The sequence below is a fragment of the Oculina patagonica genome, chromosome 8 (genome assembly GCF_052425735.1).
Source record: "Oculina patagonica isolate OP01 chromosome 8, crgOcupat, whole genome shotgun sequence".
Classification (NCBI taxonomy): domain Eukaryota; kingdom Metazoa; phylum Cnidaria; class Anthozoa; order Scleractinia; family Oculinidae; genus Oculina; species Oculina patagonica.
The window spans coordinates 14,998,973-15,022,420 of record NC_135765.1 but is presented as its reverse complement, the minus strand read 5'-3'; the positions used below and the strand labels follow the sequence as shown (position 1 = coordinate 15,022,420).

General features: G+C 38.8%; 2 protein-coding genes across 2 annotated transcripts in view; both read left to right on the top strand.

Moving 5' to 3' along the window:
- Positions 1–1,252: 1,252 nt before the first annotated feature.
- Positions 1,253–9,779, top strand: LOC144662917 (excitatory amino acid transporter-like). The gene is made up of 7 exons (XM_078523852.1): positions 1,253–1,952; positions 4,295–4,337; positions 5,186–5,520; positions 6,616–6,849; positions 7,659–7,853; positions 8,502–8,636; positions 9,246–9,779. Exons 1-7 carry the CDS (start codon positions 1,459–1,461, stop codon positions 9,448–9,450), a joined length of 1,641 nt encoding a protein of 546 aa, XP_078379978.1. The 5' UTR covers positions 1,253–1,458; the 3' UTR covers positions 9,451–9,779.
- A 4,869-nt stretch (positions 9,780–14,648) lies between these two features.
- LOC144664511 (uncharacterized) overlaps positions 14,649–23,448 on the top strand; it is a 64,929-nt gene continuing 56,129 nt past the window's right edge. The window contains exons 1-3 of the mRNA XM_078525676.1: positions 14,649–14,740; positions 15,511–15,680; positions 18,191–18,316. The gene's annotated coding sequence lies outside the window, so the exon portion shown is untranslated. The remainder of the gene's footprint in view (positions 14,741–15,510; positions 15,681–18,190; positions 18,317–23,448) is intronic.

Sequence of the window (23,448 nt, the reverse complement as noted above, 5' to 3'; positions counted from 1 at the left end):
AGGAGAGGGGAGGGGAGGGAGGTGAAATTATGAATGGGAGAACGGCATTCGACAGGTCCTTTGTATGACCAGACACGATTTATTGAATTTTGGAGAAAGTGTTGTTTCTTATATTTTATTCCTTTTGTCACATTTCATCTGCAGTGTCCGGGTTTTGCAGGAGAAACCAACTCAACCGCGTTATAATTCGTATATTGACTAGCGGTAACGTACTTATAATTCCCGGGTCGCTTTAAAAAAAATCAGGACCGAACTCGGATCAGTTCTTCGGCGTTAAGTTCTTTTATCGATTTCGTTTAATGGCGTAGCAGTAGCCACCCGACAGCAGCCTTTTTAAAATGTCGAAATACTTTGCACGATTCTAAATTTACCAACTATCTTTCCGCTGGCACGTCGAATTAATTTTCCGGCAAAAAAAACTTAACTTAAACAGTATACTTCTTTTGAGCACGGCTTCCATGGCTATCGTAGCGTGTGAAGTTCCCCCACCCCCTCTTTCTCGCCCCTGCCTTACTCCACACCCCATCCCACTCTCCAATCTTCTCCCCCTGAACCCCATTACACGTCGACTTACTTAAAATAACAAACTTGGCTATTAAATTAATTTTCACTATTTCTTGGCGTGTTTTGATTACCGTAAGATTTTTATATTTGATTTTTTGGTGCTCCCCACGAAGACCTTTTGTCTACCCCGTTTTCTTTCTCTATCGCTTGACACGAGGTCATTTTTATGTCTTAATAAAAACTGAACATGAAAATTAAAACTTGCATGTTTTTTTTTCTTAACCTTGGCAAAGATTATTTTCCTCCACGAAGTATAAGTCTCTCAGATTGAACTCATTGTCATTATATGAAAAATAAATAAAACAATAATTATAAACTTATTTGCATAAAAAATATCACCTCTGTCAATTTAGTTATTGGACAGAAATAAAAAAAAAACTTAGAAATTTAGCTGGAAAGATGTACAGTTATAACGCTAAAAATGACTCTTCAGTCGAATTCTGTTTTTAATTGTGTGAACTTTTTTCTTTTGCATAAATGTTAGCAGTAACTCGGTGTGAATGAACTTTAGTTACGCCGGCCTAATAAAAAAAAAAAAAAAAAGAAAAAAAAAACGATTCCTACCAAGATTGTTAAACATGAAACTTCATTCTTTTTGCTTTAAAAGCGTTCAAAATATAATTGATTCCTAACAGTCAGAGATGTTATTGACTTCAAGGGTTCATTTTAAAAACACGTGTCTTAGAAGGTCCGGTTTTAAAATTTTAATGAAGAACCCACGGATTGTAACATAAAGGAAACAATGCGCGCATTTTACTGTTAATGCACAAAGGATTAATCTGTCCCAGCTGGATTCAAACTGGTTGAGAAAAACACTCGCTTAGTTCATCCGTTTAATGCTGTTTGGACGCCATTAGGATCTTCACAGAGCTACGCTTCAGTGGTAAGAGTGTCATGGCCTCTCTAAAGCGTAAAGGAGGTGGTGGAATGCCTAGCAAATGCTGTTCGTGTTGGCTGAAGGTTTGGTGCGTCCTAAAACAGGACATTCTGCTTTTCCTGATAGTAGTCGGCGTCGTGATCGGGTTTATAATCGGCGCGGCCGTGAATCCTTCCGTCAACGACATTGAGGACCCGGAGGAGAAAGCCACAACTATTATGTTGATTGGTTTCCCGGGTGAGCTCTTCATGAACATGCTGAAATTGCTGATCCTGCCTTTAATCGTAGCAAGCTTGATATGCGCGCTAGCTACGCTAGATTCGAAGGCTACAGGAAAGATTGGAAGACGCACAGTGTTGTACTACCTTACGACCACGCTGCTGGCTGTTATCCTAGGGATTGTGCTAGTCGTGAGCATTCGTCCAGGCGAATCGGGCGACAAAGGGGAAGCCGAGGAAACACGAATCACTGGCCCGCATCGAAACTTGGATTCGTTTCTCGATTTGATAAGGTAATAACTTTTAATTTGCTTGTTTCTTGTTTTACACTTATTCGGACATCAAGTAAGCTTTTTCTAGTTTCGGTTTCTTTGTGCATATTTTGACAAAAAAGCCTGCGAGCTGCAGGTTTACGTTTGGGTCACGCGCGAGTGGCAAAGCCGCGCGAAAACGAGTCGACGAGCCGGCAAATACATGTACGAGGAAAATAAGCAAGTAAGAAAAAAATGGGAATGAGTGCTTTATTTCCGCGCATAACAGCTATCTAATTCGCTCGTTCTCGTTTCCTGAGAGCCTATGGTTGCGTTCAATTCAGAAAGATAAGCTTTAAAAAAAAAAAAACGCATTTATCAGAATTCGAACAAAAATTGAGATTTGAATTTAAGGGCGCTTTCCATTTGACAGAACTGGCCGGCCGGTCCGGTGGTTTTGAATGTGAAATGGGCTTTTTCCACGAGATTATCCCACAAATCCACCACATCATTGTATAATATTCATGTATTGACTGATTTGACAGGACAAATCTGACTAACAACGAAGACCGGCCAGTTCTGGAAAATGGAAAGCGCCTTAAGTTATCAGAACTTCTGAGAAGAACAACTCCCACGTTTTCGTGATTTGTTATGTCATGTATAAAGCCTTTTTTCTCATAATTTAAGTAAATAAGTTTGCTATGAAGGCTGCATAGCATTAGGGCCTCTGTAACAGGTATTGCTTTGTGAGCTTTTTAAAATGCATTAAATAAAAAAAGCAAACAGACTGATTTACAATTTATCGATAAAGACTTGCAAATGTAAAATATTACAGTTTTGAATTGTCTAACTTTTGCAACATGCATGTAACCTTACTGTACCATTATCACCGACACAAGAGTTTTTCATAAAATAATAATTAATATCTTGTTTTTTGTATACGAAATGTTTTTTAAATCTCTCTCCGGGGAAGCCTGGACACCACGCTGTTTAGCAGCTGCCACGCGCGACTTTTTCGCACACTGCAACATCGCGTAAAAACATATTAATCATGTCGAAAAAAAGTCTCAAGTTTGTAAATATAATTATTACTTTTTAAAACAGCTAAATCCTTCCGTGCCAGAAAGACTATATTTTAAACTTTAACCTAGTCCAAACGTTTTATCTCAGGCAGTAATTACTTTTGAAACGTTTAGTTTTATTAATCGAGCTAAAAGCTAGAACAACTAACTTCACTTGTATTTGCTCGGCATTGTTTCATCTCACCAGGAAACATTTCATTTTTCTTTTTATGATTATCATTCATGTACTCGTATTACGTAGTTTGGCAATTCTGTTTCGAATCTCTTTTTAAGTGATTCACAAGACGCTTTCTTTGGGGAGTTCATTTAAGACCTCTTGGATGAAGTGATTTCGTATACACAATGTGATTTTCGTCTGCGAACAGTGAAACATTGCAAAACAATCTTCTTTATTTGAGTTTATTAACACATGTGTTTTTATTGAGCTCACTTGCTCTGCAGAGATATAATTTTTTTTTAATGCGCAGCAAAAATAAAAGTTAAACATGGAAAGTTAAGAATTTTGAAGTCTTGTCGGTGAAGCCCATTCTTTGCTCGGCCGTGAAGTCAATGAAGAGGATTGGTGCGAGCGAAATTCTATTCAAGGTAGCGGTTGCGTTTTCTTATTGCAAACATAAAGAAATTTGCGCCTTGCAGAATCAGTTATCCGAGAGAATTTATGATCAATGCAAGGGATCGATAAGCTATGCTCGTTTTAGTAGTCGATTCTGCTAAGCTTGCCGTTTCTTCGCATATTTGGATTTAATCATCCAAGCCTTAAAGTCAACATACAAAATCTTCTTACCGATCTCATAAATTTTTTGCAGTATAGTTGAGAGAATTTGTTTTTAGATTCAGATGGTTGACTCCAAGTGTTCAGTTTGCTTTATTTTTTATCGGGATCTTTTTGCCTGTCTCTGTATCGTTATTTTGAGGAGAATTCGAAGCTGGTCAGTGTGAGAGTCAAAAGGCTAAAAAACTCTTTACTAAGAGCCTTTCATTTCCTTTACTACGGCCCATCCTCTGTCGATCTCCCTCCCTCTGTCTTGTTCCCAGGCGTCCCTCGTTGGAGCGCGGTGCGCGTGAGTTCTGGGCATGTAACTCGGAAAACTCGCGCGCGTAACCATCAAGCCAAACAACGCCACCTGAGGATGAGGCAGACCCGTCTTGACAAAGGCAATTCTCCCGAGTTTTTTTCTTTCATCTCATGACCTGTCTGCTTGATAACTTATTCATCTTGTAACTGGAATTTTATGTTAATTATTCTTGGAAATTAAAGAGTCGAAAAAAAATCAAAGTACTGATTTTTTTTTTCATCAACAGGAGCTGCTTTCCTAAGAATATTGTTGAAGCAACCTTCCGCCAGGTAATGAATGATACCTTTATGACAAATTCACAGTTCACTTTGATACTTATCAATAATGATCAATAAAATGTGTTTGGGTCGTCACAAAACGCATCTGAGGAGTGAGCGATGCGTTACAACGGCTGCGAAGGAGATTATGAAAGCTACTTGTATGTAGCCCTTGTCTTTTAAAGATTTTGAAAGCTGTTGAATGCGAGCCAAAACCGTGTCAATTTTTCACCAAATCTTTCTTTGCGAACCTAAGTCATGTTTTGAGTCGAGCTTGTCCAATCACTGTGAAGTGAATGTTAATTTCAATTCTCCATGAAGTTGTAAAATATTTCAGGTCAAATCCAACAAGATTTCCAATAGTCGGTCAGTCGGTCGGTCGGTCAGTCAGTCAGTTAGTCAGTCAGTCAGTGCATGAGTCAGTCAGTCAGTTAGTTAGTTAGTTAGACAATCAGTTAGTCAGTCGGCCAGTGCATGAGTCAGTCAGTCAGTCAGTTCGTCAGTCAGTGCATGAGTCAGTCAGTCAGTTAGTCAGTTAGACAATCAGTTAGTCAGTCGGTCAGTACATGAGTCCGTCAGTCAGTCAGTCAGTCAGTCAGTCAGTCAGTCAGTCAGTCAGTCAGTCAGTCAGTCAGTCAGTCAGTCAATCAGTAAGTCATTGTGTTCAGTTAGTCAGTCAGTCAGTCAGTCTGTCAGTCTGTCTGTCAGTTAATGAGACCTTGTAGCCAGTTACATAGCCCATCAGTCAAGTTATCAGGTAGATATCAAAACGATTAAACTGATAGCTAGTCTTGAGCAGTCGGTGAGACTGTCAGTCCTAACATACTACATAATACAAATTACTTTGATTTTTCCACTAGAAAAACACAAAGTACAAGTCAGTTCCTGCGAAGATCGAGTCTTACAACAAAACAGTCAATGTAAGCGCACTTCACCCAAACGGCACCACAAAAGTCTACAACAATGGTACCCACGACTACGTCACCGTTACCAAGGAGATCTACCCAGGCTCTGACACCATCCCAGACGGGCAGTATATTGCTTCTGAGGGAGGAATGAACGTGCTTGGCTTGGTAGTGTTCTCAATTGTGTTCGGCATTGTTCTGGGCAGGATGGGTGACAAGGGATTACCTCTCAAAGCTTTCTTTGAGACTCTAAATGAGGTGGTGATGAAGATGGTGACCTTGGTCATGTGGTATGTGATAAAACACCGTAACAGACTTCCCGGTCAGAAATACAACTAAGTTGTCAGACTTATACACGGTGTTCTTTCATTTTTTTTTATTTAAAGTCGAGGAAAGATTTGGAATCTAAAAAAGCAGAGAGACATAGTTTGTTTCTAAACTTAGTTAAAAGGTATTAGGATTAACATGCTTCAGGCGGCTTTTTACAGTGGTAATATGCAGCTAGCTAAATTCCAAGTAAATTACTTTTCAGTTTCTTGAAATGAGATTTTTAATGCCCAGGGGAAGAACGATGTAGAAGTATGCTTGCAGTAACCTTATGAATTGTACTACTTTTTATGTTTAAAACGGTTAAGTATTGTAAAATTAAACTGAGATTTAATATTACAACAAGCCATATTTGTAGCGATATCAAGGAAGTATAAACATACGTTAAAGAAGAATTAATTATGGAATCTTAATAAAACTCAACTAGCGGGCGAGATCGATGCAAGGTGTCTTAGGATTAATAAAAGTTGAACAGACATGTACTACGACATAATTCCTCAGAAATTCCCAAGAGCTCAGGCAGGATCCGCTTTCGCGTTAACTTTCGGTCATGTATGGTGACACACAGCACTGGCAGTGGTTATGCAAAAAGTTTAACGCCAGCCTACTCCCCCTGTTGCGTGTCGGTTTCAAGTTGCAAGTCACACCAGAAGTCACAGAAGTAAAATTAGACTGAAGAGAGTTTCGAGTCGATTTGAGTGAACTTGATAACACATTTTCCCTTTGAAAATCAGGGTATTTTACTGTTTTAGTTATCTTAAAGATCCAACTTGTTTGAAATCCTGCTTCGCGCCTTCCATTCGCACATAACCACAATTCATTGCGCCTTTCATCTTACCGCCAACCATAATTCCTTGCGTTTCGTAAAAGTGATTGCAGGCTCCATAAAGTAATCCTTTGTCGATTAGAGAGCTGCCTCGCTCGTTCGCTTCAGGCTCACTCGCTGCGGCAGCAACAAGCTCAATTTTTTACAGTTCATTTCAAAACATGACTAGTGCTAAAAAAATGCCTTTGAATACTGCTTTGTGCTCTAATGATTCCAAACAATCTTTCCCCAGGTACTCCCCCATAGGAATCTGTAGCATGATTGCTGCCAAGTTGGCCGCCATGGCTGACATACTGGACGCGCTGAGGCTGCTGGGAATGTTTATGGTGACAGTCATTGTGGGTCTACTGATTCATGTCTTGGTTGTGCTTCCGATTATTTTCGTCGCTATTACCCGCAAAAACCCGTACAAATTCATGCGGGGCCTGCGCGAGGCGATGGTGACTGCTTTCGGTACAGACTCAAGGTAAGTGAATATACATACATACATACATACATGCATACATACATACATACATACATACATACATACATACATACATACATACATACATACATACATACATACATACATACATACATACATACATACATACATACATACATACATACATACATACTTTATTGACTTTCCCCCTAGAGGCTTTTCAAAGACAATGAAATAAATACAATAATAATTTAAAACTACTTAAAACTCTAAGATGATATTCATACTTAAAATTAATTAACTAGGATTAAGAATCTATAAAATCTTTGATAAGTTTACGTTTAAGATAAAACTTAAAAGCAGATACTTTCTCGAGAGTTTTTAGAGAGCTATCCATGGAGTTCCAGATACTGACTATTCTGTAGTAAAACGTCCTCTGACCACTGGAAGACTTGAATATCTCGTGTGCTCTACATCATGTGACCATGGCAGTCCTGATATTATTTATCTTGCTAACTGGTTGACTATTTGATTGATCGAAGATTGATTGACATGTCGAGCTAGCCATTGACTCATTGCTGATCGACGGACTGACTGATTTATTGATTGTCTAATCTCCATATTGACTGACTTACTGACCGACTGACGGACGGTCAGACGGAAGAACGAGTGAGATTAATGTCTGACTCATTGAATGAGTGAATAACGGACGGACGTTCAGGCTGAGTGACTGATTGACTGACTGGGTGTCTGAATGGTCGACTGACTGAAAGAACGATTGACCGACTGGCTAATTAACTGATTAACATTCTGACAATCTGACGTCCTGCTTTTTTCGTTCCTTACAGCTCTGCTACTTTACCAACCACCATGCGTTGTGTTGAAGAAAAGAACGGCATCGACCGCCGCATCAGTCGTTTCGTTTTGCCTCTGGGTGCCACTGTCAACATGGACGGAACAGCGTTATATGAAGGCGTTAGCGCCATTTGGATCGCGCAGCTAAACCGCATTCCACTCGCACCGGGACAGATTGTCACAACAGTGTAAGAACCATATAAATAACACTATCAGTTGGAAAGGAGGGTAGGTCACGCTACGCTGTGTCACGCTAGAAAAGGTCACCCTGGGTTAGGTCACGTTAGGCTAGGGCACGCTAGGTATTAAAGGTCACGCTAGGTTAGGACGCGCTAGGATAGGTCATGCTAGGCTAGTCAAACCAGGCTAGATCACGCAAAGTCGGGTAGTCCTGCTACAATTACGAACAATACTTTTAATACAGAGGACATTATTCTGCTCTAGGTGAAATGATGCGATCAGATATTGCTCCTTTCTTGTCTCCCCCTTCCTCCCCCTGAAACAATCAATTGTTGTTTGTGGACGCGAGGCCGCTGCAAAAATATTTACGAGACAACAATTAAAATGGTAGGGTTATAATTATGATGTTTGCTATATGTTGGATAGATTTTTTGTCTTTGCCCTTGATTACCGGTGCCATAAGCGAACACGGGGAAAAAGTTTGTTTTCTCTCTAGGGGATGGGGAAGCAATTTGTATTCCCTGGGCATACTTCTGAGAGCCAGGGGAACATTGGTGACTCAAGAAAATATTGACTTGCTCCGATCCACTAATTATTTATGACCTGATCATTGAGCATTTATTAACTCTTTTCATAATTTGTTTTTTCTCCGCCAGTTTGACGGCCACCGCAGCAGCTATCGGCGCGGCCGGCATTCCATCAGCAGGCCTGGTTACCATGATCATTGTTCTCCAAGCCGTGAATCTTCCTACTGAAGACATTGGTCTTATTCTAGCTATTGACTGGTTCTTGTAAGTTTTAACTAATTACTTTTGCAGTTTTTTTTTCAACACCAGTTTTCAACTGATGAACTGATGACCACTTGAACACAAATAATCAGAGAGCCCATAGTTAGCTTGGCCCGTAGTTAGTTTGGTTGGTTATGCCGCCGAAGCATGCACTCGGGCGCGAAAAGAAGCAAGCTATTTAGGTTTTAAACCTAGTTATCCACGAGAAAAACACAGCTAAAAAACATTGTATGAATTTCTGGAAACAAGAGATAAGTTCAAAAACGTCAACCTCTTGATCTAACGCTAGTTTTCGACCAAATAATAACCTTCATTCAAAATAATCTCCGATAAAAGCTACTTTGCATATAAATAATTTGGGAAGAAAACGAGTTTTAAACAGCATCTTCGCAACCATATTCCATCGATAAGTGGGTGCAACATAGCGGAATAACAAATCTATCTTTCGCGCCCGGTCGCTGATCTTTTGCTGCGAAAACTGTGGGAATATAATTGGTATAACATAGAACTTTTGTAATCAAAGGATTGTTTCCCCCTATGATTAAACAGAGTGGGCGGTGGAAGGCTATATTAGCAAATGGCGGCCTAAGATATCCCTTTTGTTTTTTTAAGGGATCGTTTCCGCACATGCGTCAACGTCATGGGCGACGCTCTTGGCGCGGGAATTGTCGACCACTTGTCACGTGACGACATCAAGTTTTCGGAGCTGGATACAAACGAGGACACACCGCTGAAGCATAACGGCGGCGCACTTGACGAAGAAGACCAAGAAGAAGAAGACGAAGAAGACGACCCTTTGAAAATGACCAGCGTGTAGAAGAAAAGTGGTCAAGGCACGCTTGTTCGAACGTTTCATTAAAATAGCTGAGGCGTTAACTATTTCATTATATGTAAATATGGCATTTGAAAATAGCTCACTGAAAACTTATTAAATGTTACCTTTTGCAATCGTAGCTGCAATGAAAGTATGTTAATTTTATTTTGATATTGATGTAATTGAAAATGCATGCGCTTAGATTATTTAAGTCTTGGACAAAATAATGGATAGATTAGGAGCATAAAAATACCTGTAATAAAAATAATAAAGCTGCACCTTGTGGGTAAACAATATTGATATGTTAATCGAAGCAACACGCAATGAAATTAAAACAACTGTGTAGAATCACATTTAACATACTTTTTAGTGTCTATTACATACAGTGGTTCATGAAAAACGCAAACACTTCCCATTTTTAAAAGAGTTATTTTTACTCAGACACCCATTCTCGAGGTTAAATTATCTTCGTTTTCAATTAACTACAGATCAGTCATTTTGCCCAAAGTCTTCAGTGGCGAATCCAGACCTTGAACTAAAGCGAGGGCCCCTTAACTGTGCATATATATCCAAAAACGTTTTAGTGGGGGAGTCATTAAAAAAATGTCTTTCACGAAAAATAAGGAGGGGCCGGGTCCCCGGGCCCTCCCCTAGACTAACTAACTAACTATTTTTTAAAGCATTTTCTATCAGAACTGAAGTCAGCCACAAAGACATCCATATTAATAATCCCCCACGCAAAATAGCAGTCAAACTATCAGATCGCGCGGTTTTAAGACAGATCCCGCTCAAAGTATCGTAAATGATCTAATAAACGCCCACTCTCAAATAAACGCCTCGTATCTAATAGACGCCCCTCTTCGGGTGTTAAGTTTGTATTAGACGCCCCCTCTAATAAACGCCCCGTGTCTTATATTATTTGCTTGGCTCGGACATCGAAGAGGCCAACAATGCCAACATGGTTGAGCCAGATGATGAATATGGATATCGAACTATGAGCGACATCCCCAGGCTTTGCATTAGCGCAAAATAAATTAGTCTCCTTATCACAAACTCTGTTTTCTATCTTACTCTGCGAGCCAATTACGCGTCTTATTTGTTTTGTTAACGTTGTCACAGTTTAAGTGAAATAAACGCCTCTCTCAAATAAACGCCCCTCCTAGGACCCCTAAAATTTAAAAGACGCCCCGGTCGTTCATCAGATCAATTACAGAAATTATAAAAATAAGCTATTGAAATGAGCGTTGGAGGTTTCTGGGATACCCGTAAACAATATCTAATAGATATATCAATAGCTCACTTCGAAAAAGAGTGGCAGCCTGGGCCGAGAGTGCTGCGCGAGCGATTATGGAATTATTTGGGGGGAAAGAATGAAATGCGGATATTCTCGGCCCAGGCTATCACTCTTTTTCAAAGTGGGCTATACTTACATTTGTTTTATCAAATTTAGCAAATTCAACAGTGTCATAGATTGCAAACAGGCCCTAACAGGCTTGCCTCTTTTGGGGAGCAGGGATGGCGCAGTGGTGAGAGCGCTCGCCTCCCACAAATGTGGCCCGGATTCGAAATGTGGCCCAGCCCGGTGCCATACATGGGTAAAGTTTGTTGTTGGTTCTCGACCTTGCTCCGAGGGTTTTTCTCCAGGCTTTCTGGCTTTCCTCCCTGCACAAAAACCAACACTCCAAATTCCAATTCGATCTCCGATGCACGTACACGTCAGTAACTGACTCCCAACTAGCTTCTGAGAGCTCTTCTGTGTTACGTTGCGTAAATAACGTAATGGTCGTAATTTACAAATAGCTTGCATGTCAAAACAAGTGCATACCCTGCTATGGGTGACATCAATATATTTGCACCTCTCCTCTTTCCTTCGGAAATTCCAAAATGCTCTATCCCATGCCTTCAGAATTTCATCATCGTTTAACGCCCCTCACTTATACTTCTCCCTTTTGGAGTTTCAATTTTTTTCTTGAATCCTTTTGGAATTTCTTGTTTGGCTCGCTTAAATATCCAAGGAACAGTAGCTAACTATTCTTTTTTGTGTGGATTTTGGGAGTGTTCTGGACCTTTCAATTTCTAGCACGGGACGCATGTACTGTCGTGAATTGTAATAAACGTCGTGAATTGTAATACCTGTCGTAAATTGTAATAACAGTTGTCGTGAATTGTAATAGCTGTCGTAAATTGTAATAACAATTGTCGTGATTTGTAATAACGCACCTATCGCAAATTGTAATAACACATTGCCGTATTTTGTAATACTCCGAGCTGTCGTAAATTGTAATAACACATTGTCGTGTTTTGTAATAATCCTTAAATATGAGAATTAGCAATCATACAGAAATCTGGTTTTCGTTTTCTATAACTGGGGAAAAACAGTTAAAGATTTCGTGGTGTAAATTTATTCCTGCTTTGTATCGTCATAGTTATTCAACATTATTAGCTAACTACTCACCAGAACTGCGACAAATTTGCAGCAAAGCACGTTGTAAGAAGGAAACGTGAAGTTACATTTGTTATTCCTCTAGTCGGTTTTTAACAAGTCATTGGTCTTCATTTATGTGAGGGAAAAACCATCTAAACATATTTTCATGATTTTTTGCTTGTCTTTTAAGTGTTGAACCACTCCACCCTTTATCTCCCTTCGGTGTCGTCTGACCGACTTAAATTTTCACGTTAAAAAAAGTAAAACGAGCTATGAGGAAGATAATGACGTAGTCAAACACAACAGATTAACGGCATTTCTTAACACTCAATAGTAGTAATGGCGGTTCTTCTTTCTTTTCTCCGTGTTTTCGTTTGATTTTTACAACCACATCGACCTTGTCTTCCTCAATATTTATTGTCATCATATTGATTTTGTTTCCAGGCTCCACGGCAATGATGTTGTGGTATCAGACCACCCATTGTAATTCCGAACTCCTCCTATTTTCACAGTGATGTTCAATTAAATAATTTTGTTTGGATGGCTTTTTTATTTTATTTTGGCTGAAAGAATTGTCCGGTGAATAACCCTTTTAATAATATCATCGGCGGAGAAAGGCTGAAGCCAGATAACTAAAAATAAATGTTAAAAAGGTAAAAACTAAGAAACAGCGAAGTTAATTTTTCACACTCCGTGCCAACACTCCTGAGAGTAAGGGGCTGGGCAATGCAATTAAGTACTAATGAGGTACCATTTCTACCCTTTTATTTAGAAAAAAAAAACAAGCTGTGAACTTGAATTTTATTTTGTATTTTCTTTTTTTTATCAAAATAATGCACATTTTTTTAAAAATAATAATAATAATAATTGCCGGAGCCTCTCACTAATTCCCTTCGATGTACGTCGCCAGAGTTTAGGGGGGTCCTTCTTGGACTGGCACTAGTTACGAGCGCGAAATATTATGTTTTCAATTTATTTTATCTCGTTCCATGCAACAAATTCACCATAAAGCATTACCAAACGATCAAAAATGGCCTGCCAGGCTGCCATTAGAAACTGCTCTAGATCTGAAGTTAAGAATAGAGTGTGATAATACTGCTTATTACAAAACACGACAATGTGTTATTACAATTTACGACAGCTCGGAGTATTACAAATTACGGCAATGTGTTATTACAATTTGCGATAGGTGCATCATTACAATTTACGACAACTGTTATTACAATTTACGACAGGTATTACAATTCACGACAACTGTTATTACAATTTACGACAGGTATTACAATTCACGACGTTATTACAATTTACGACAGTACAGACGCATGCTTTCAACAAACTGATTATTGCGATAAAATATGATTGGGCAAAAGAATATGAAATCCTGCATTGGGACAGTCCTCGAGTTCAATTTTTTTTTCTATTAAGGTTCTCCTTCCGGAGACTTTTTCACCCCGGGGAGGTACTCGAAAAAACATCATACGGAGAGGCTCCGCCCCGAGGTCTAAACCCTTTCGTATACCATTTTTACCGCAAAGGTAACCCTCTGATTGGAACCTGGTACCCCCTTCCATGATCCACATGCCTACAGAAGGATACTGCGTCATTTTTTTTACTTTTTCCCTTGAATAACCCCTTAAAATACTTAAATGAATCAACAGTTCGGTGTGTATGTGCGAAATATTTTGAAAGGACCTTTTAAATACCTAAATGACGGTGTCCCTACCTTTTTGTACCTTTTTGAACCTTTTTGTCTCGTGAAATCCCCGCCCTTTTATATACCCACATCGTGAAAAAGGTACCCTTTTCGAGCGAAACCTCACCGTGTAGTCCGCTATTGGGAATAGTAATATATTCTCACCAGGTCCACCCACACACAAAGCCAAATGGACCGAGATGCACTAAGATATGGGAGAATCGGCCCGAGGCTTTGCGAGTCGGCAGACCATGAGAGAATGTTCCATCGCTGCGGGGAGGAGGGTGGGGCGAAATCTCCTAGCAAGGGAACCGAGACCTAAACTTTACTAAAACTGGCTGAATTATCAAGCAGGCTGCTCTCTGAAGGGTGAGGTCTGTGGGAATGCATGTACTCCCCTGAGTCACGATGGGAGTTTTAGTTGTAGCGCATCGTAGTAAATTTTGGCTTTTGTGCGTGTTTTCCCTTCATTAAGCGTACGTAACCGGGGCGGTAACCGAACACTAACTCAGACATATGCGTGACTGACTGTGCGTGATTACTTTTAATTTCTTTGCGACTGCTAAAATGGACTCAATAAATAAATAATAATGGATTGATGTGTGAAGAGAAAGAACTCAGAAAAAAATTCTGAGTTCACAGAGAATTTTTCAGCTGTCGATGTCGTGTGTCAGCTCATTTATTTTATACCGAAGCCTAAATAATGAACAAAAATCAAATAATACTTACAAGTATAGTTTGATTGTTGTTCATGCATTCCCGGGTCGCAATGCCAACTGTGAGGAACTGTATGTAAACAGACGCTCTGTTTTCCTTTATCATAATTATCCTGTTGAGTACTTCGTGAACTTGAATTGATATCCCTTGGATTTGCTTTTTCAGTCATTTATTATCAGCTATCTCGAACTCCCCGCTTTCTCGGACAATATGAAAGTCGATGATATGAACGGGATTCCCAAATCGGATAGCGTGATTCGACAGATCCCAGACTGTTCCAGGTTCTCATGAACAGACAACAGCTTTTTGTCTTACTTTTTGTCTGACATGTCAATTATGTTCTGATCACGTGGTTGCACAAAGAGTTTTGGGTAGTCAAGGAGTTGTACTCCGCCGTTGAAGTTGTGGGGTTTTTTGTTTAACCCATTTGGACGAGTCTTTTTGCGTTAAGAGAATAGGTAAGTGTTAAATTTTCACGTACAAACTAATAGGATAAGTACATTTATACTCTCGAGTATAATATTCATGTTTAAGTGTTAATTTTGGGGCTCGGAACGTTTCGGTATGTGACCTGAATGTTTTGCAGATTCGAGCGCTGATCAAGCGTTGTACGACAAGTGCCGACTGCGGACTTGCAGACATTCACTCCGGTTTGCCTGAATAGCACTCCGGTTAGCTTAAAAACACTCCGGTTAGACTGTTTACGTTTAGCTCTCAATAATGGCCATGGTAACACGATATTTACTTCTAAAAATATCCTGCAAGTTGGCAGACCGCTATCGATCAAGAGCTGGTTCATTTTTTGGGGCGTAACAACATAACTTATCTTTGCACATAAATTAACCCTAAGAGTAGCTTTGAAGGTATTCTTAGCTTATGGGGAACTTAATTACCGACGAAAGACGTCGCTTTGTTTTTTTTTTAAAATAATTATACAGTGGAAGCTTTCAGTTTCGATTCTCGAGTGAATGTTCAACTTCTGCTTATTTATTATGTTAACGTTTGGAGGCTGTTTAGATATATTAAAGACTGTAATGCAACGAATCTAAACGTTTGATAAAGCAGTTTTCAGTTAATTATTGAATTCTATGTTGAGATTGTTAATAACTAATCTTTATACAGTTGGCTACGGCAGTTGTATCTTGAATTTTCCGAGTTTAAATTACCTCGCGTGACTCTATTTAATTTATTCAGACAAACTGTCTGATCAAGTGTTCTTTGATTGCAGGGTACCCGATTGTAGGGATATTTGTTACCAGTGTTTAATTATCCTGCGGTCATGTCCTGAATAATGAAGCCAGTTAATTCAGTATCCAGAAGGACATTTGATTTCAAACGGTTGAAAGGAAGGATTTTTTTCAGAAATCACGAATATCATTTCTACTTCAGCTAGTAAAGGCAAGAATTAATGTAGTTTAATGTTTAATGTAGTTTAAGAATTAATATAGTAAATTGAACAAAACCGAACAAATTCGTCATCGAACTCGCAATCAAACTCAATGGAATTTCATTGATGTTGTTTGCGGTCATTGAATGAAATCGAATACATAATTTTTTTGTGAGTTTGATTTCCGAACCAAATCGAACAAAATTGAAATTCATCATTCGATTTAGTTCGATTGAGTTTGGAAATCAAATTTTTAGCTAAAATTCAAAATAAAGAATTTAAAGCCTGATGAGCGCATAAAACTTTCTTGTTTATTTGGACATGGTATTGTATAATTTTGTCTTTTATTTGATCCTAAAGAAACAATACATAATACTCAAGAAATCTAATATGCAGTAAACCATTCACGAAAGTTGTATGTGGGAAAAATAGATATTCAAAATCCAACTCTTTAAAGAAGATACATGTATTACTCACTTCTGTGACATTGTCCAGCCAAAATATTTCTGCATACAGAGCAGGACAATACCATATAAAATATACCACTATATAAAAAACCACTGCGCTGGAAACAGAAGGAATAAATCAGATAAATGCTACTATTCTTGAATTTAACTAGATGTACCGTAAGTGTAAATTTGTACTGTTAGAAACAACAAAATCAAGATGATTTACATTGCAGCTGTTAATTTTCAAACCTCAAATCATGAAACCCTTTCCCTTCCCTTGTAAAAATTTTACCGCGATTCGCGCCGCGGTAGTAATCAATCGCGCCGCGATCGCGACTATCGCGGCAATCGCGACGCGATCGCGTCGTGCATGATCGCGTCGCGATTGCAACAAATTGCGGCGCGATCGCGACATTCGCGGCGCGATCGCGACATTCGCGGTGCGATCACGGCAATCGCGCCGTGATCACGGTAAAATTTTTACAAGGGTTAGTAAACAAAAGTTGAGCAGACTGATGCTCTGAATCTAAGGTCTAAATATCATAATATGGAAATAAAGGAAACATATCTTTAGATGGCTGGATAAATTGACATATTGGAAAACCGAGCATATTTTGCTCGATTTAGAATATAATGCGATACAATTAAGCTCACTTGCATGTAGGTATTGTTCGGTGGCAGATTTAAATGGAATCTCATTGAACTTAATCAAACATTCAATTGGATCGATTCGCATTTATTTTTTGTGAGTTTGATTTCGTTGGCTGACTGAACAACATAAGAATTTAATTGTTTGATTAGATGCTATTGAGTTTGACAACGCAATGTTCGATTTGATAGTCTGGGACTCATGGAATTTAAAATTGTACGCATGTTTATTTTTTAGTTCAGTAAATTTAAGTCTAGTGCAAAGACATGCTTCATAAGTCAACCCTATAACATCAGAACCTTTATGTACATGTATAAAATGCTGTAATTATCTCTTTTTTTGCCTTTTTTATCCTGTAAGTGAGATAATGGGATAATTCAAAGTTGAATTCGACTAGTACCAAGTTTCAGTCAGGGAATTGTCTGATTCTCTCTCAGACCAGAGCGATTTGAAAAGGAAAAGTTTTTAGTGGAGGTCCCCAGCAGCTGTCAGACAAGGCCGCAGAGTGGAGCCCCAAAACCAAAATGCAGGCATAGAAATAGGAGAACCATGCATTTCATTGGTCATGGTCATCATGGCTAGTGGCATGGCTTACGTGCACGTGTGCCCACAGTCCGTCGCTTGACATGGTGGCCATACTCCGTAAATTAAGGTTAACGTTAGAATCGTCACTGAGCTTACATTTTTAACATTGAACATTCATGTTATGGACTGGTCAATTGACAGCTATCAAAACAAGGTATCTGCTGACCAGTATCACATAACCTAGTCATGGGATCAAGTGTAGAACTCATCAAGGGCACATGTTTTTTTAAGTCGACAGCCATCCAGGTAATGGGTTTTCCATTTGATCGCCGGCTCAAGTCTTATTTTTTTTGTCAACTGTGTCAGTAAATTCAGATTCACAAAAAGGGCAAAGTAAATAACCGGGGAGCTCTGCTTTAAGGCTTGCTTAAATCTATTTAGGGATAGTAAAGTATGGATATTTTCTCGAACATCACATACATGTAATACTGTTTTCAATTGTCCTTTTAGAAAGCTAATTCAAAAGGACATTTGGCTTCCTAATTATATTTGGAGAAAGACCTAATAAAGCACCACCACAGTTTTTTTGCTAAATGTATAATGTTATAGACAAGAGGTTTATGTCTCTGATGTCATAATGAAAATGTTAGTACACATTGATTTAGTCAAGTCAAGAAAACAATAAAATTGAAGCCAAGATTCATGATTCATGAGAGTTTCAAGAGAGATTGACCACTATTACTTTGCAACATAACTATACAATTGAAATTCATAAAGCTTCCTCTTGTTATATTCTACAACTGAGTTAATTTCAACTTGTTCTGGATGGCACCAAGATATGTACATGTACATGGGAACATAAAACTTGTGTGTTCATATCGTTCTTTTTTAATTGCAGGATTTCATTACCTGATCGACCTTTACGAGTAAAATGTTGTTTTGCACATTTGAGCAGTGGTGGATATATTTTTAAAGGAGAGCAGTTTTGTTTTTTAAGAAAAGCATTTCAAGACTTCCTTCAAAGGTAAGATATGTAACTTAACTATTGAGTATAATGATTTTTTAACATAATTATGAAAGTTTATTCAATGCAGTTTGGCAATAGGTTTGCTAATAAATTTTGCAAACTGTCATGGCACTGTTTTTTCTTTGACCGCATTATACATGTAAGAATGTTGCCGGTAACAGTTGAACATCAACTTGAATTTTTATGTTTCTGAATGTGTAACTATTTTTACATAAAATAAGACAAAACTAGGAAGCTCTCACTATAAATAAGCTACAACTTACAGATTTGTTTAAACATTGTTTATTTCAAAAAGTTTGTTTTCTCCTTACGTAAACATGAAAACATGGGCAGTTTTTGCTTGCGGCATTAGTTTAACAACACAAATGGTTGAAGCAAAAGACATACCGTAAATGATCTATATACGCCCTCTCTCAAATAAAATCACTTAATTTATTTAGTTTCTTGCTAAACCACAGGTGGCCCAAGCATGAAATTTGAATATATTAAAGTAAAATGGCGGCCTTTAAAAATATAAGAGTTTATATGGGTTTTACAGCAAGGCGCCCAAATGTGTGACCACTTTTAATTTATTCACATTCTTTCGTGCAGATTTAATCCAATCAAAAGCCTAGATAGCTTGCAGTTGATTTCTGATTGGATTAAATCTGCACGAAAGAATGTGAATAAATTAAAAGTGGTCACACATTTGGGCGCCTTGCTGTAAACAGAAAAATTTTGAGCGATAAATAAAAGCGCAAATTCTAAATAAAGTTGACGGAACATGAAATAGTGTCGTTTGCTTTTGTTACAGCGTAATTTCAAGCCATTTTGAGCTATTTTACGTCGATTTACTGTAACATGACAGCAATTGTTTATCGTACATAATAATATGACAAGGTAGGAAACCTCCGACCGTAACCTGGAAGCTTGAATCCAGTTGTAGAGATTAACTCTAATGGCCAGGTGCGTATATTATCTACCTAAAATCTGTTTCGATTGTTTTTTTATCTGCATTCATTTTTTATCAATTTTGCTTTCGTTTACACGAGACACTGAGTAAATACAACTAGGGACGTTATAAAACATTTCAAAAACTGTTTCAGTCAATCAAAATTAAGAAATAACATTAATTTTGCCTAAAAAATAATGAACATGCATTCAAATTAACGTGTAATTTGGAGTCAAAAAAAAGTATGGTAAAAATTATAACAACAACAAGAGTAAATTGAAAAAAACAACCAAGTTCATGCCGCTAGCACCCGTGTGTGATGACATGCTTTCTTGGAGCTTTTTTCATTTTTACCTTATTATAGGAAATTAACGATACATGTTATTAACGCGAATTTCAAAAATTCGCGTTAATTTTATTGATGTTAATTAATAGAAACACGTTTACTATTAGCATTTAACCAGAACTTATCTTAGGGCCTGTTTACATGGAGGGAGGGTGCCCCGGCTAACCGAGTTACCCGGCTAGAAGGGATAAAACCTAGCCCGCCTTTACATGTAGAATTCACAGCCCTTCTACCCGAGATGAGACAGCGTCATTGAAGCGTGACACCGTGTGGGAAAACATTGTAGCTCCAAATGATTGAAGAAAAATATGACTTTTTACTGAATAATCAAGGCATTTCCTCTTCAAACCTATTTTAATTTGATGTGCAAGTTCTCAGAAATTTACTGCGTTCATTTCTGGCGAAATTCAATCGAAATTCAACAGTATTTGGCTGTCAAATTGAAAATAAATTTGTTGTGTCGTGAATTAGGATAATTATTCCAACGAAAATTTCGAATTAATTAGCTGTTGCTCAAAGAAATATTTTCCAGCCTACCGATAAAACTAATTTTGATCAAATAGCACTGTTTGGGTCCAGAATATATACATTTTATGCCATTTACTTCACATTTAGTTCAAAAACACGCGCGAAAACATATCCCGGCAAGCCGGGATAGCTCGGTCATAACCGTTTACATGGCAAAAAGCTGTCCCGCCTAGAAGGGTGCCCCGGGCAAGTAGACCGAGTGCCCCGGCAAGGCGGGTTACCCTTCTAGCATGTAAAGGCTTCAGTACGTTTTCTTAAGAAACGTATGAAAAGTTGGCTCGCCCAGGGTAGCTCGGTTAGCCGGGTAACTCGGGGCACCCGCCTTCCATGTAAACAGGCCCTTACAGTCAAAACCGAAGAACCGTGAACGCCAAAACTTATTTCTGGAATGTTTATTGTTCTACGACCAATCAGATTCGAGACGTTACCGCAAACAAACCGCAACAGTAATTAGCTAAAAAGTTTCGATTCTTGAATCACGAAACAACTTTTTCGTCTACATTAAGTCTTCAGATCACCACGGATTAACAAACACTCCGGAATTGTTAATTTTCTTCTATTTCAGAGTTGAAGCATAAGCAAAGAATAACTATAAAGGATAAATACTGAAAAGAGAAAAATAATTGAACAGACATGGCTAGACAGCGCGTCTGGAAGCAGGATAAAATCGAGTTTTTTAATTTTTTTTTTTTTAAAAAAAATACGACCTATCCGGTGTTTTTAGCTACAATCATTTCTAGGTTTTATCCTCTTCCCGATTTCACCAAAAAACTTATTGAATAAACTTTACAAAAATGTTCTCTCTACCCAGAGCCGGAACAGTCAGTGAACAATTCATGAAGCGTGTCGCAGCAAAACCCTCCGGCCCAGTATGTCACACAATGATAGCCGAAACATTTTTATCTTTGAACCAAAACAAGTTGGCTTTTTGCAGACATACAGCAGTGATCATGAATCTCGCTGAAAGAGGGTAGAAAGTGCGTGTGATAGCAGTATCAAAATATATTTATATGATTTGTAGAAATTTGCTGTTTATTACGTTTCACCGAACAAATGTTTGTTAGAAAAAGTTTCTTTGTACCAAGATAAACGGAAACACCAAAAGGGCGGTCTGGTACATTGCAAAAGCGGAAAGTTTCAGCCGTAACAATAATGTGGAACTACTAACAGCAGCATAAACTCATTGAGCTTTTAATGTAAACTTTTCCTAAATATACATTGTTAACACATGAAATCCTTTGAATGTAAACAGTTCAGTCTTGGTAACTTGACCCGATTATTAAACAATATGCCGGATAGACTCAACAGCTGTGTTTTTAATACCCCGTACTAAAACAATCATTAAACACAGTACCTACATGCTTTCAGTTTTAATATGTTCTAAGTCAGTAATAGGGATGGAATCTAAAATTGGCTGGTGTAAACATTCTTCGGTCTCTTAATGCTGCGACTGCTTCAGGAGTGAATGACACTGGACTTACTTCCACTGCTCCCCCCAGTGATCCTGCATGCACTTGAAGAGATACTCGCTCTGGAGCAGAACTGTTAGCTGGCAGTGTGGAATGCGCAGTCGGCTGAATGGGTGACATGCTTGCAGTATTCAGAAGGTGAGGGCTCTCGATTAGATGCGGCAGCCGCCAATCCTGGGATTCCGGTGGTATCTTGTTCTCGAGTATTCTTTGGAGGTACATTAAATCTTTATCCAAGTCTTGCCGCTTTAAGTACTCAGGGGCGGATCCAGGATTTTTCAAAGGGGGGTGGCTGCTGACAATTTTTTTTGTTTACTATCTTGTTTAAGCCCCTTTTTTATGGGTGGGGGGGGGGGGGTTATCAGGGTTTAAGGCAAAATTTTTAAAGTGGGAGTCCAAATTATTTTGTGCCAAATTATTATGGGTCGCAAACTCCATGCCCCTAGGGGGGTCGGGGGGTATGCTCCCCCAGAAAATTTTGAAAAGTTGAAGCCTCTTAGACGTGATTTCCGAGCAGCTTTAAACATCTTTCAATTAAGCTATTAAACCGCTGTTTTTTCTTGATAATTTGACAAAACTATCCTTTCCTCAACTTACCTTGTTTAACATTGAATTATATTTGGGACAGAAACTCTAGTTCTTAAGAACAGTGATTGAAATTTGAAGTTGAACTTACGAACTGACACGAAAGACCAGATATACGTTGTTTTGTTCACTTACGAGCGTGGAAATTTTTAGCCCCTGGCATAGTTTCCTGGGGACGACTTGGTGAGTCAATGCTTTGCTTGTGAAATCGCTTTGTTCAATTTTGATTCATGCAAAGAAAACAGTAAGAAAACTGGCTAAAAAGGTGCAAATGCTAAAAATATCAACACTTTTTTTCGCCTTACCCAGTGTCATTGTCGTTATTTTCTATTTTTTGTGTTCATTTTCTTTTTTGTTGTGGATCAAGGGGGGTGGCTAGCCACCCAATCCACCCCCCCTGGATCCGCCCCTGGTACTTAATGGGGTTGAGTCGCTTTAGTCGTGGGCGCATGACTGCGAAAAAACTTCCGCGCGATCTTTGCATTTGCAGCGTGAACTGTTCCAGGGTTTGTTTGGCTGCATGTCTCCAAATTTTTTTTTAGTGTTTCCACCATTTTTTGAGTTTCATTCAGTGACTTAGCGACCTCTGTGTGTTTATCCTTAATTCTGCATTTCAGGTGGGAATCGCATTGTAAGCCTCAACATGTATTTTTGTTGTGGCCGCTTTGATGACAATGTCCACAAACTCAACCACGCGTCACCGTTTGAAGCGAATCATTTTCTCTTCTCATTTGTGACAAATACTCTTCTGCGCTCGATACTTGCGCTTCAAGGAAACTGACATTTTCCACAAGTTCCATCTTACGTCGCTCCAGTGGAGAATCCGCAGCTGTTTGCGGTGTTCCTGTCGGTCCACTGGTTGGGCTTTTGTCCACGTAACTGAACAATTGTCGCTTCAGTTGTTGAAGCTCCTGTGTTATTGCTCTTTTCTCTGCCAGCCTCAATTTCTTTGGCGAAGAGAAGAGATTATCTTAATCAGCTTCGTCTAGATATTTCAGCGATTTCCGAGTTGAAAATCCTTGGGCCTCAAAGGCTTCGCTTAATCGTTCGATTCCAGCAATTCCCATCGCTGCTAACCATTGCTTTATTTCAGACATCTTGAAACTTTAGAAACAGTTTGCGCGGGAAACAGGATAACAGTGGCAAAAACACATCTAGCTGCTTTCTAATGATCAAAATGAGCCAATCACAACCCATGCACACCGGTCTCAAGTTCAAAAGGTCCTGCTAGTGGGCTGTCATTGGTGGATTTCGATCCGTTTTTGCTCCA